The following is a 14,311-nucleotide window of genomic DNA, read 5'->3' on the forward strand; positions in this document are numbered from 1 at the left end:
GACAGCTGATACTGCCAACCCATCTTCCACATCCTGGCGGCTCAGATGTCCTCTCAGAATATCTCTTTGGCTTCTATTGGTGGTTATGTCTCAGTCACACACTCTCCATTTCAACAGACAGCTAAATACAGAGGATGCCTTCCACCCCCCTCAGACACAAAGCCCTCAATTCCTTGGTCACCCAAAGAATGAAGATATAAAAGCCAATGAGATCAATGGATTTAATTTGTAAGTAGGTTTTTTTTAATTAAACCAAGCTATTTATATAATATATACAAAAATTCCAAATTTTTAAAAAAGGATATTTTACACCCAACTCCCCCTTTCCAGCCTCCTCCCCCTGCACACACACCGCCCCCCCGGCACATCCCTCTTTATTTTCGTCTTGATACACACAGATCAAAGGATTTGAGCACATGTTCAGCTAATCTGCAACTTTACAATCATGGAAGAGGGAGGACCAAAGAGACTGAAGAAAGCCCCACCCACACAGACCTCTGGAGAGGATTTCCCCAGCAACCGCCTCCTGTCCTGACAGAGGTGTGGGCTGGGTACCCAGGTGGCCAAGGCTCCTGACCTCACCTTCTCTGGACAGCCATGCAAAACCAGGGTGGAAGAGACCTGGACAAACTAACACCCCCCCCCCCATCAGCCCCTGCATTGACAGTTCCTTCTTCCAGTACAAGGGTTTATTTGAGAGGGAGGGAGAGACTCCTTTGAGTTCCACAGTCCATGTTAATCCAGGAAAGGGTTCCAGTGTGGTTCTACCAGCAATTTTAAGTCCTCTTCCTCGCCTGATTTTGAGCACGAGGCCTCCCTAACCCGGTGTCAATACGCCACAGACCCAGCGTCCCCAGGGGCGGTGAAAAGCACATCCGCTTTGGCGTTGATGAAGTAGGTGGCGACAAAGGAAACAATCAGAATAGCAATGCCCACGATAAGTATGATAATCTGCAGAGAGGGTCAGAAAGCAAAAGGGGCATCCGTTAGACGGAAGGAGGGTTCATTAAACAACGAGAAGAGGCTAGCCCTTACGGCCTGAAATGATTTGGGCCGTGCCTGCTGAGCTCTCAGAAGTCAGAGGGGGAACTGAAGAATTCCAGAGACTAGAGGCATCCGTGCCCTGTACAGCTTCCCACAACGAGCAAAAAACAGAATGGAATTAGGCAAAAAGAGAGGAAGTGACACACATTGGCTCACTTGGTATAATTTATACACCAGGGTGAGCAACCTGGTGTCTTCCAGATGTTTGGCCTACAGCTTCCATCAGCCCCAGCCACGGATTCCAAGAGCTGTGCCGCACCGTGTTGGCAGGGCGCTGGGTTGCCTCCCCTGGAGTTTTACAGACTGCAGAAGCCCGGCCTGCTCCTGGGTTCAGAGGCCTCCCATAGGTGGCATTCAAAGAGCCCAGCTTCTGTTAACCAGCCTCACTGATGAGGAAGCGGCTCCTTCGGAGCCAGCCCCAGCCAGCCCAGGGCTGGCTCCACTCACCAGCTCCCCAAGGCCCCAGGCAGGAGTCTTGCCCCACCAGGCTTTCCCCATCCTCTTGGCTGGACAGGCCAGGCACCAGCTGCATGCAAAGTGCCACCATCGGGCTGCGGCCCTTCCCGAAGTGCCAGGCTTCTGACGAAGTGGCCTTGTCCCAAGCCAGGCCATGGGCCCATCTGCCCTGACCAGCAACAGGTCCCCGGGGTCTCCAGCTAGGTCCTCCGCGGCCTCAGTTACCAGAGATCCCTGCAACTGGTGACGTCCGAGCCTGGATTTCCGCACACGATGTGTGTGCTCTGCCCCGGAGTGATGCTCCTCCCGGCACACCGATGCCACCCGGGGCCTAGCCCTGAAAGCCCGGGCCGGGCCACCCCCTGAGGAGGCCCAGAGCTCTCAGGTTCACACAGGGGGGCGTGGATCAAGTTTCAATTTCTCCCCTTTAGCAACAAGCCTGCTGCCCAGCTAACCAGCTGTGCACAGCAACTCACCTCAAGCTGCTTGCTGGCGACAAGGAAGATCCGGGCATGAAGCTCCTTCCAGCGGCTCTCTGTCCACGTGGAGTACTCGGTGGAGCCCCAGTCCTGGAGCTCAAAGGCCGGGGAGGATGCCTGGGTGAGGTGGACTGTGGACCTGACGCAGAACGGCTTGCGGGGGGATGTGGTGTTGGGGGACGGAGAGCCCTGCACCCAAGCGTAATCGTACGACTGCAGAGAGAACAGGGGAGCAAAGGAAGGAGAGATGGTTTGCCGGCCCAGACGCACGTTCTGGAAGGAGCTGCCAAAGGCGGCCTTGGGAAACCAATAGGATGGTGCTGTGTTGCTGGCTTTGGGGCTCCTGGAGGAAGCTGTGAATCCTTGCTCCCATGTTTGTGGAAACCTTTCCCACAAGGGACGGTGCATGGATCTGAAATGTCACGTTCGCTTCTCACGGAAGCCTGACATTTTAGCTCTGTTTACAGGAGCTCTTCAGAGTGACAGATTTGGGATATCTATTTATTTAGAACATTTTATGCCCCTCCTTTCCCAAACAGAGCTCGAGGCAGCTAACAATAAAATTAAAACTATGAAACAAGGAAAAATGATTAGAAAGACTGAAAATACAAGCACCTCTTAAAAGCAGTATGACCACACAGCTTCTAGCAAGTTAAAACAATTCAGGGAAAACACTGGAAACCAAAAGCGTTCCTCTAATGCAGGGATGCGTAACATACAGCCCCCACTGCCCCAATTTTATTTCAAGTGGATTTGTTTTTCACATGTTGCCGTTCGCCGCTGAAATTTGGCAGCAAACTGCTACGGAGGCTCAGGACGTCGCAGGAGAGCAGGGCGAACGAGGCAGAAGGCCTGGATTTGCAGCGGGGGTGGGGCCGTCTCCCTCCCCAGGGACGCTGCAGCTTTGCAGGTGGTGCTGGTGGGGAAGAGCTCAGAGAGCCTCTTGCATTGTGAGCACAGCGGGAAGCCCCAGGCCCGACTCTTGGCACCTCTAGTCCAAAGGCGCTCCGGTAGCGGCACTGGGGGAAAACCCTTGGGGAGGTGCTGCCCCTCAAGAGTAGGTGGCGGCGGCTTCACCAGAAGAAAGACGGAGACGGTGGGGCAGCAAAAGTCCGACAGCACTGAAGCCGTCTCTCCCAACCTGACACTCTTCAGATGTGCTGCACTACACCCCCAGTGTCCCCCAGAAAGGGCCCGCAAACTCACCTCTCCCTTGGAGGCCTTGCCAAAGCTCAGGCACTCCTCCTTGGTGGTGCTGTCGTTGAGCCTGGTGCCGGTGAGGTTGGCCAGGACGTGCTGGACAAAGTAGGTTGCGTTCACAGGGCTAGACACAGCGATGTAGTACTGGAGGGGTTCATCTCCTGGGAGAAGGTGGGAGAGGGGCGTTTCAAGAGGGGCAGGGCTGGCCAGGCAGAGGCGTCAGGCCCTTAAGTCACTCCCGCCCCCACACAGCAGCCCTACCCAGATAGCGCTTCAGCTCTGCCTTAATGATGGCCTGGAACCAGCTGTTGTTTGCCCGGATGAGGAAGCCGTACAGCATGCGCGTAACCTGGGAAGAAGACGGAGGGTCAAGTCCTGGCCCCAGAGGCTTACAAGAGGCAGCATCGGACACAGCAGCCCACAAGGTCTGGATCGGCCCATCCAGAGAAGTTGGGCTCAAACTTCTCCTGAGCCATCCCGATCACTTTGGTGAGCTGCTTGTCGCCTACCCAGGGCTTCCGGCATTACAGGACTCTACACCGGGGAAGAATGTTGAAGTGGGGCAGAACTTAGCACCCCAAGAACCTCAGCTTACATCTTTCCCAAAAAGAAGTTTTGAAACCTTCTGAGAGCTGCAGCAAAAGGACTCCTTTTGCTGGTCTTCACAGGAATTCTAGAGACTGGGATGGGGGGAGGCAGGTCCAGAGCCCCCCACTCCCTGGCCCCTCATCTGCCAAACTCGCAGATTACATTATGCCAAATGAGCAACTCCGCTCAGAGAGGCCTTTGACTTGTGCGCCCAACGTCGGGGGTGGTGAGGGGAACGCTCCGCCAGCCCGGCCCCACAGGACTGCTCCGCGCTAGCCCAGCATTCGTCTGGGCGAGGCGACGGGCCCCAAACTTTAAAAGGAAAGAGGGGGAGGGGAAGAGAGCTGTTCAAGAAGCTGAGGCAAGACCACACGTCCTGCTGCGTTGACCCAACAAGGAGAGAGAAACACGCAGGCGGGAGGGAAACGCCCATCCCTGGCTCCTGGATGCCATCTGCTCGTACCGTCACTGGGTCTGCCCGGATATCCAGGAGGTCAGCTTTCCCCCCTGCAAGCTGGTAGAGAGTGCGGGCAACCACAGTGGCCACTGCTGCCAGGGACTGCGAGAAAGAGAAGAGGACTCCATGTTAATCAAGACAGGCAGGCCCAACGCGCGGAGAGCAGGCCAACAGCCCTCCTGCGCCTGTCGACGCGCCGGCTGCCGGCACATCTCTATGACAACCAGGCACGCAAGACAATGCTGTCATCCTAACGCCCCCCACCCCCGTCTTTGGAAAGGACATATGGACGCTCCCCTGCCTCCCTCCCGAGCACACTGAACCTCGGCCTTGTCTGTCACATAATTCAGGGCTTCCTCGGGGCTCAGCCCAGCAGGGTAATTCACCAGGATGTTCTCCGGTGTGTCATAGATGCTCTGGTAGTACCTGAAAGAGGAGGAGGAGGAGGAGAGGCTGGGTTGGCAAGGGTGTGGCATTCAAGAACAGGTCGCATCTGGAGCAGGTGCCGGGAGGTTTCCCCTGAGAATGGGGGCGGGGATCTGAGCCCCAGCCTGGAACACAGCCTCCTTCTCCCCCGCTCCTCAAAGCGTTTAATGAGGCTTTGTAATTAACTTGGCCCCTCTGCAGCTTTCCCTGTTTGATGAGCTCAAGCCGTTTATTAGAAGGGGGCCGGGGTGGGTGGGGGGAGAGAAACCCTTGCAGCGAACACTCCCAAATCCTAAACGCGTGTTACTCAGAAGCAAGTCCCACCCATTTGCTCTGGAGCACCGCCAGACCCCGAGTGGGTGATGTGGGGCTGGGCATGCTGCGGGCCAAAGAGAAAAAGCCCCCCAAATCACCCCGCTCCAAGGGTCCAGACCCACGCCAAAGGAGTGGCAGAAGCGCGCCAAGCCTGCGGTCAACAACGAGGCGCAGGGAGCCATTGGGCAGCGCTGTGACAGACAGACGAGCCCGGCGCGGGCCGCCTTTGCCAAGCCAGGCAGGGCTGCCTGCTGCGGTGCAGCGCGAGCGAGGGGGCCGTGGGCAGCCCGGGCTGTGAGCAACACTGCTGTCGCGACGGCGCCTCACGTGGGAGCGTGCTCTGGGTGCTCCAGGCGCGCTGCGTGCATTTGTCTTGCCACACACGAGCCTCTGAGCCACCCCAAAGGTTTGATACGACAAAACCGCATTCTCCCCCTCGCCCCGCAAAATCAACAAACCAAATAAAAAAAGAGGCGTTATTCAATACCGAAGAAAACCTGAGCAAGGGACCAAGACAGGAGCCAAATCAACCAAAAACGCAACCGGGAGGGGCAGCTCACCACTTGTGAAGTGCCCACGGGGGCCTGACGCAGCCCATGTGAGGAGGGGACCAGGCAAGCTTTCCTGGGGAGGGAAGGTGCTCACCCAGAGCCTGGGGGCTGCAACTGAGGTGACTCCGTCCTGCATGCCCATCAGCTGCACTCCAGACCGCGCTGGGACACAAAGCAGAGCCACCCCCAAGTGCCCCCACAGGTGGGCAGGGCCACGCGGGAACAGCCCAAGTGCGGCCTCCCAGCAGCCAGCTCTGCCTTCCCCAGGACTAGGCGCAGTTGGCCCAGCAACTGAAGCTGTGCAAGAGCCACACTGGGCTGGTCTAACCTTCACAACAGCCCTGTAAGGTGGACCAGCACCATTATCCCAATGCTTTGCAGGTGGGGGACTAAGGCTGTGAGAGTGGGGCTTGTCAAGGTCCACTAGCGAATTCAGAGCAGGGGACCCTTCTGCCTCAGACTTCTGGCTCCTAGGCATTAAGCTACACCAGCCCCGGCCAGGCGCAGGCAGACCAGGAGGCTCTCAAGTCACACAGAAAGGTGCTTAAAGTCTGGCCCAGGTCTCGGAGCGGAGGGAAGCCCTGCCCCCAAGAACCAAGCCAGTGTTTTCCGTGCTGTGTTTGCCTTTTCCGTGCTGTGTTTGCCTTTTCCAGGATCTTAGGCATGGATCCAAAAGAGCCTTCTGGGAGGAGGCGTATCCTGGAGACGTGGGTGGTGTTCGCGTCCCTCCTCCTGCCTCACCTCGAAGGGCAGACACGCTGGATCCAGAGCAGGAATGGATCCCAGGGGGCTCAAGGCAGAGTGGAGCAAACAGCAGAAGCCACGAACGGGCTCAGCACACGACTGGGCAGCCACGCACAGGCGCCGCCGGCCATCCACCCGTCCCTCACTCGTCCTCTGCTGGGGGCTGGTGCTCAGGAGCACAGGACAGCTCACGCCTCCGCAAGGAAGCGTGCATGTCAGGGTGCAGCTGTGACCCCCCGCTCCTTCCTCACACTCACAGCCTCTGTGTGGAAGGCCTTGAAAGGAGACCAGCCATTTGCCCGCCCTGTGGGAGCCTTCGTTTCGGGAAGGCTCCAGCGGCCTGATGCCTCCACTAGGGAGACTTGCCACACAGCCTGAGTCTCCTGCCACGCCTGCAGCAACAGGGATGCTGCCTCCACAGTCCCCGTGGGCCTGGGCAGGCCCACCCACGCACAGTGCCCCAAGGGCTGGCCCTTGGAAGCAGGCTGGCTCAGCTGCAGGCCATCTTGCTTCAGGCCTGGCCTCCCTGCCTCTGCTTGCCTGTGCGGCATGGGGAGCAAGAGCGGGGAGCCAGCAGAGATCTTTGATCCCCCTCCCCGGTAGTCTCTGGTTATGGGTTGGCAAGGAACACAAATTCGCAGTTGGTGGTGGGGCGCTGAGGCTGGGGGTCCCACGTTGGGGGAAAGAGAAGAGCCCCACTGCTGCAACACCTGGATTTCCCCCGGCTGCCACAAACACACTGACTGCCCCTGCTTGTTTTGGTTTTAGAGCGGTCCTCGAAGAAAAGATGAGTGGGCCGTGTGTGCTCAGCGGCTGTTCGCTAACCTCTGGCTGCCAGCCAGCTGCGGGAAACATCCTCCGTACGAAACTGGATTTCTTGCGGCTGTCAGAACAATTACGCTGCGCCTCTTTAATTACATAGCCCACGTCTGCTTCCCTCTGGCTCCCCCCACGCCCCCACCCCACAACTGCTACACTCTTTCCAGCATCCTCCTCCCCACCTGCCCCTCAGCAACCCTAATCCTCGTGCAAAATGGTGGCCAAGACCCCCTCTGCTGGCGATGGCTAGAAAGAGCTTCACAAAGCCTCCTCAACGCGCCTGAAGGAACGCAGCTCTCCCGCTGACGAGGGCCGGGCATGCTGCACAGAACAGGATCGGCCAACGGGCAGCCCTCGGGCCAGATCCCACCCCAAAGCAATCTTCCGTGGCAGCCCCCTGAAAACACTGGTCGCCGAGTGATTTTCTTAAAAGCCTGCCCATGGGTTCACTGGTAGAGAATGAGAAGCAGGTGATGCTCCAAGTCACGTATTACCCACTTCACATGATTACATCTCTATTGTGGACCGTGTCTGTGCTGCCCCAGCTCTGCCCAGGCAGTCCGTTGCCACTAGGAGGCTAGACTCCATTCTGGAACTGGGCTCCTGTATGGAGTCGGTGGTCTGTCTGTAGGGCAAAATGCCCTTCTGGCCCACAGGCTGCTGCGTGGAGGAAGTGAGCGGCTTGTGGGAGGCTGTCCGCCCATGCTGGGGAAGAAAGAGGAGCGGGCTTGAGCCATGGCTGCGGCCCCTCCAGGCCAGAGACCTCCTTCAACTGTGGAGATGCCCAATGAGTCGGTGCCTGAAAGGCCACCGAGGCACTTCAGCCAGGCAAGAGGTCTGGACAGGTTGCAGGAGCATCTTGAGGACTGGGAACCTGAACTAGCCAAAGGGAAAAAATAAATTAAATAATTGGTTTATTTATTTATTTATTCGTTCGTTCGTTCATTCATTCCATTTGTAGTCCACCCCAATAGCCAATGTTCTCTGGGTGGATTACAAACAAGGACTAAAATACCACAGAAACTGTTAAAAAATATAAAATACAATGTAAATATTTACAATGCAATGCAAAACAACAAACACAGGAATGGATAAAATAGCCATAAAATAGTATTCCAACTGAAATGCTCCAAAACACTAGGTGGAGAAGCAGGACCAGAGGGAGGGCGGAGGAGAGAGAAGGGGAAGGCGGAGCAACCTTGAAAGTACCAGACACATCCCACACACTCGGGAGCAGTTCCAATCTCATTTGAGGCAGGGGTGGGCAACTTGTGGCCCTCCACGTATGTCAGCCTACAGGTCCCATGATCCCTCCCCGTTGGCTATGCTGGCTAGGAAAGATGGGGGTGGTGGGCCAAGACATCCGGCAGGCCACAAGGTCTCCACCCCTGTTTTAAGGTGTCACCAACAAGCACACGCAGAGAGTTGACAGCAAAGCTGCTGATCAGAGGGCACCAGGCCATTACCTGTTCTGGAAAGCGGAACTGTGGTCAGCCAGAACCACCCCAGGGATCTGCCTGGCCCTCAGGAAACGCTGGAAGGAGGACGGTGGGAGGGGCTGGGAGACGGCAATCTCATTCATGGCCACGCTGGTGTTTGCGCTGCTGTTTTTCAAGGTCTCCACCATGTTTTGAATGCTTTGCTAGGAAACAAGGAGGACAACAGCAATTACTTTCAGTTCTGTAATGAGCTTAATTATTATGTTGTATCTGCTGTGAGCCCGCTTTGGAGTGCAGCAGTTGCAGAGAAAAAGGATACGCAAGCTAAGCTGACTTGACAACAACATCCGCAAGGCTAACCGAAGCCAGAGTCCAGCCGCTGCTCACCTGAGCCAGTGATTCATTATGCCACTCTGCAGCGGCTATAAACGTGGACGCCTTGGCACAAGGCCGAGAAAGGCTGCAGCCACACGACAGCCGATAGCTTCCCAGAACCTCTCTCTCACGCACGCAAACACCCCTGAGGACATTCTCAAGCCCAAGAGCATTACACCCCTCTCTGCCGGCCCCCCCGGCATTATCATTAACGTAGCACCATCTGTGGGCGGGGAGGTTTTCATGGAGGCCCCTGCCCCTAGGAGGTTACAATCCAAAATGTGACACAGGAGAGACAACAGAGGGAGAGCCAGAAGTTGGGTGTAGGGTAAACATGGGAAGAATATGGATTCTGTTCAAGTACATATACTTGGGGCTAGCTTTAGGAGGAGGTGAGGGCAAAGGAGTTGTTCTAACGCTGGTGTGGGCCCCCCTTTTTCTCCTGGAGAGTGTAGCCCCTCAGAGGGAAGACGTCAGGGCCCACGTGCTGCCGATGGGAGGCACCAGAGCCACCCAAAACACATGGACACCTCATCTTCTGCCATTCACAACATCCCGTCCGTGCTCTCAGCACGGACATGCACAGACGCTGCGAGGGAAAGCTCTGGAAAGAATGGATCAGGCTGGTTCTGTGCCTTCCAGAGCCTCTTCTTTCTCGGCTGCAGCAGAGCCTGCCAGGAGTGCTGTGGGCCGCATGCCGTTCAGGTGGGTTGTGATGAGGAGCAACCTGAAGGAGCAAGAGAGGCGGTGCGGGTGCACGGGGGGCAGTTTCAAGCCACAGAGGGTGAAAGCAAGGCGCTTGTGCTGGATCCAGGATCGGACAAGAAGCCAGTGGAGGGATTTAAGGAGGCCTGTCACACCGTCAGAGCAATGAGGTGCGCAAACAATTTCGGCCGCAGACGCGAGGCGACAGAAGATCAGAGGGGGAAAGTGCAGCAGTCTGGGTCAGAACTGACCAGAGCAGAGCCAAAGGTTTCACTGAGGGGTGGAGAGGCTGTGAACCACCATGCCCACACAGACATCAAGAGCGGTCAGGGTCAGGGTTTGCAACACAGCTTTGCTTGCCTCCAGGATCGCCAGTGAAGGAGAACCAGACTGCCGGGTCGGGGCCTGGCGGGAGCCGAAGGCAGCCCCGTCAACTCTCACTGCCAGAATACCAGCACCTCAGAGCTTAAGGAGAAGATGCCATTCCGTTACCTCAATGGACTGGTCCTTCCGAGAGACGGGGTCTGTGTGCATCCACAGCTTCGAGTTAATCCTGAGTGCAACCTGCAACGCAAGAAGCCCCCGTCACTCCACTCAGATGACGGCTGTGTTGGGGCACCCTGCGCTCCCCACAGGAGAGCCAAACCCACCCCCCACCCCACCCCCCCGGCCAGAGAGCCTGAGCAACAGCCGCAGAAAGAGGGTCTACTGAGCGACAGCACCGGCGGGGAATATGGCTGGGGTGGGCTTGTGGCCCGGGTGGGCAAGGAGATTTGCTCTTTCTACAGTCAGGAGTGGGAAGTACCAGACCACAGGCCAGGGTCCAACTCTGGTGGCCCAGCGAGCCCCTGCAGGTTGCACAGAACACTGGATTCGGGGCCCTTCAGTGCCTTCCTGGATCAAGCAGGACAGCCCAGACAGGATCAACTGGCACAAATGAGTCATGCCTTCGCCATTCTGAGATCCAGAATCCAGCACTCTTGCTCTGTAAATTTAAACACCTGTTGGTGGGACATGGGAGATTCTGGGGTTGTTTTTTTAATAGCGGCCCAAACGCAGGCCACCCCATACCTTGAAGTGGTTGGTTTGGCATCCAGCACAGCAGCGTTCCCCAACCTGGTGCCCTCCAGATGTGCTAGATGTAACTCCCATGGCCACTGGCCATGCTGGGAACTATGGGAGTTACAGCTCAACACATCTGGGGGGGCACCAGGTTGGGGAAGGCTGTTGGTAAAGTGAAGATAGGTGTTCATTCCCTTGATATGCTGCCTCTCTTATAGCAGGGAAGTCTCGGCAGCGTACAGCGGGGGGGTTCCCAGGCACTCTCCCATCTAGGGACTGCCCTGACCCAAACCTGCTTTGCCCCAGCCAGATTCCTGCATCATGTGCCTTTGGACCATGTCCTGGGACCCCTGCCTTCAAATCACCAACAAGCAGTTACTTGAGAGAGAACGAGAACATGCCTGAGCAAGTGAAATGGAGGGCTACGAATGAAGGGCAATTCTAACTGCTGTCTCGCTGCATCTGACGAGTTTGGGAAGCAAGGGGGAAACGGCTGGAGATAAAGCACCTCTGTGGCGAGAAGTTACAGTCACTAACCACTCAGAGGTGCATTTGATCTTAGTGGACTACACTGTAGGTCAGGATGTTTTTGATATATTTGACACATTGGAAGGGCATTACGTTGGCATGCAATTAAGAAACATTAATTGCAATTTTTTTCCATTGTCTATGCTGTGCACGATGTGAGTCAGATACAAGCAACTAGGAAGGCTCACGCCAGGCTCACATCAGAGCATTCTCACACTGCAGCTACTCATATCTTTGGCCCCTTTCTTTCGCTGGTTCCCAGTTATAGAAAAGCAATGTCAGAATCCACTTCCAAGCACACAGGAGTCAGCAGGCAGCAAGTTTTCAGCCAAGGGAGAGAGGGAGAGCAAGAAGAGAACCGCCCTACCTGTCCCAGCTCCAGAAAGGAATGGATGTTGTCCAGCTTGATTGGAAACTTGTCTTTCTGCATGTCGTATACCATGCGGGAGCTGCCAATGTAGTCAAAGGTCTCCTGGAGAGAAGAGGGCAAATTCAGAAATGTTTTCCGGAAGAGGGTTCAGTAATTCAGCCTCAGCTAGGTACCATCACAACCCGTAGGACTGTCAAGCTCTTTAGAGCTTCATGCAGATTAATGCAGTAATCCTTACAACAACCCTGCAAGGCAAATTACTATTATTGCAGATTGGGGGGGGGGGGAGTGAGACTGAGAGAGAGGGAGAGATGTTCCAAAGGTCAACCAATGCATCTGTGGCAGAGGTGAAATCTGACCTGGACCTTTCGGGTTCACCACTCTGTCTTTTGACCACTACATTACATTAGCTCATCTTAGGCAAGCTGTAATTCTCTCCTTCACTCCCCCCACCGCCCCCATGCAACAAGGCAAGTCATAATATTGGCCTTTCTTACCAGGTTGCTGTAAGGAGTGTTGCAAAAACTATGTGAAGTACTTTCAGTACCCTAAAGCATTAAGCACTTCAATACCCTGTATAGCATTATGACTACCAGTTTTATAACTGCAATGATGGAAGAGTGAATTCTGTAGCCCTCTGAGAGAAGCCACAACGGCCAGCTCCCCCACACATGGACTGGGGGTGGGGGGAGATCACACGGACATTTCTCAGGACTCTGGAAGCCACCACAAAGCTGACAGCATCGAGCAAATGAGGCCCTTCAACGTGATGCCTGGAGGGGAACATCAGCTGCTAACCATCAGTTCCCCCTCCTCCATTGCACCCCCCCCCCCAATATCCTCTTGGCTTCACACAGCTGCCAGCTCTCTGACATTAATGGCATTTTGCTCCAGTGTGCATATATTTTTAATCCTCTCCATGTGACTTTTTCTGTTCAGAGGCAGTGTGCCTCTGCATACTGGAGGAGAGCCGTTGCTCTCATGCCCCATTTGTGCATTTTCCAAAGTGTTTATTAATTTTTATTTATTTTATAAAATTATTGGTCACCTTTCAGGGCAAAAGCCCTCCTGTTTGTTTACTAATGTTAGTAAACATTTGTTTACTAAATGTTAGTCAAACAAAAATGCTAAATCAGATCCCAATAGATTAAAGACATCAGAAAATTTGTTGCAAGATTTTCCTATGCAAAATTTCCCAGAAAGCCCACATCGCTGGCTAATTCCTTGAAGGGACTGGGGCGGGTATATCTGCCTTTCTGGTCCATTCATTCCATTCCCCCCGAGGGCAAGTACATTTCTACATTCTCCAGCTGAGAATGATAACACCTGCTGATGCAATTCTTACCCCCAGCACAGAAACTGGGAAGTCTCTTGGAAGCAGCCTGAGATGGAGCCTGCCCTCGCTCCATCTTGCTCAGTATTGTCTACACTGACTGGCAGCAATCATTCTCCAGCAATTCAGGCAGAGAGTGGCCTTTCCCAGCCTTACCTGAAGATGTTGACAGGGGCCTGAACTTAGGCCCTTTTCCATGCTACGCCCATTCCTCCTCTCTCCATGAAAAGGTGAGACCTTACCCCCTGGAAGAAGGCAAACATAATGTTCCTTGGCAACGCCTGGATGTCCGGGATTTTGTGGATGGTTTCGGCTGCAGCCAAGAGGGTTACAAAGGACGCGACGGCACTCTCTGCCCCAGGTGCCACGTTCCAGAAAAAGGAGTGGCTGTCGATCTGCCAGGAATAAGAGAGCCAAGAAGGCCCGGTGAGTGCGGATGACCTGGCCACGCTTGTGTTGCCCCGGCCTCAAGACCAACGTTTTGGTTTCCAGACACAGACCAAGGGCTGGTTTTGACTTATAAAGCCACCTACAGCTTGGGACATGGTCTCTGAAGGTCCACCCCCCGCCTCCCATGGCAACCTGCCCATGCTGTGCTGAAGTCTGCACAACAGGCCCCTCATTTGGGAGTGGGGATGCTGAGAACTGAAGTCATTATTATTTTAATGTCATGTCACAAAAGAAACTGGTGGCAGACGCCCAACTCCCCTCTTAAGAAACTCACTGTTCTGTTTAAGTTCGAATAGGTTTCAGCTATGAACTGCACAGTTGTCCATCCCTCCCCCCTGTCACAGGCACACATGCCCCAAGCTGCTGAGGTCGGAGTGCAACACCTACACGGCTGGAAGCGACGACGACACTCTCGGGGCCCAGCTTCGCGGATTCGTTGAAGGACTTCAGTGTGCTCCACACGTTGTAATCGGTGAGAGGGTCGCAGACGACCTCTGGAGGGACGAAAAAGCAGCCGTGGCAAACCAGAAGGAGCACAAACTTCCCAGCCAGCCATTCCTTGCCCAGGGAACAGCAACGGACGTGGGCGCAGTGGGTTGCTTTTCCAACACAAGGCATCAGTGCATTTTGTTGTGCGCTCTTACCTTTGAGGTAACAGTGTGATATTTGTACATTATCCTGGATGCCGAGCTGGCGGAAAGGTGATACGGAAATGCTGAAAATGATACCGCTGATCTTAGCTCCGAGGAGCCAGAGGTCAATATGAAGGCAGAGCACATTCAACCACTGCTGGTCCATCCAGCTTTGGCAGCGCTTCCCCACGGACTCAGGCAGAGAGCTGCCCCCTCCCAGCCTGGTTACCCAAGAGCCTTTTGTAACCAGAGATGCCAGAGACTGAACCTGGAATCTTCCACCTGCAAGAGGTCATCCTGGCACTGTGCTATGGCAACACGTGCAGCTGCCCTGGACC

At 55.1% G+C, this 14,311-nt stretch overlaps 1 protein-coding gene across 1 annotated transcript in view; it reads right to left on the reverse strand.

Moving 5' to 3' along the window:
• Positions 1-220: 220 nt before the first annotated feature.
• NCSTN (nicastrin) overlaps positions 221-14,311 on the reverse strand; it is a 29,829-nt gene continuing 15,738 nt past the window's right edge. The window contains exons 7-17 of the mRNA XM_084823939.1: positions 13,729-13,835; positions 13,134-13,286; positions 11,556-11,660; positions 10,091-10,162; positions 8,546-8,721; positions 4,548-4,650; positions 4,231-4,326; positions 3,441-3,528; positions 3,186-3,340; positions 1,977-2,192; positions 221-951 (exon numbers count right to left, since the gene is read on the reverse strand). Of these exons, the coding sequence (XP_084680065.1) occupies positions 829-951; positions 1,977-2,192; positions 3,186-3,340; positions 3,441-3,528; positions 4,231-4,326; positions 4,548-4,650; positions 8,546-8,721; positions 10,091-10,162; positions 11,556-11,660; positions 13,134-13,286; positions 13,729-13,835 (1,394 nt within the window). The 3' untranslated portion in view covers positions 221-828. The remainder of the gene's footprint in view (positions 952-1,976; positions 2,193-3,185; positions 3,341-3,440; positions 3,529-4,230; positions 4,327-4,547; positions 4,651-8,545; positions 8,722-10,090; positions 10,163-11,555; positions 11,661-13,133; positions 13,287-13,728; positions 13,836-14,311) is intronic.

The sequence above is a fragment of the Heloderma suspectum genome, chromosome 17, assembly GCF_057233095.1.
Source record: "Heloderma suspectum isolate Gila_16-S chromosome 17, 16-S_ref, whole genome shotgun sequence".
Classification (NCBI taxonomy): Eukaryota; Metazoa; Chordata; class Lepidosauria; order Squamata; family Helodermatidae; genus Heloderma; species Heloderma suspectum.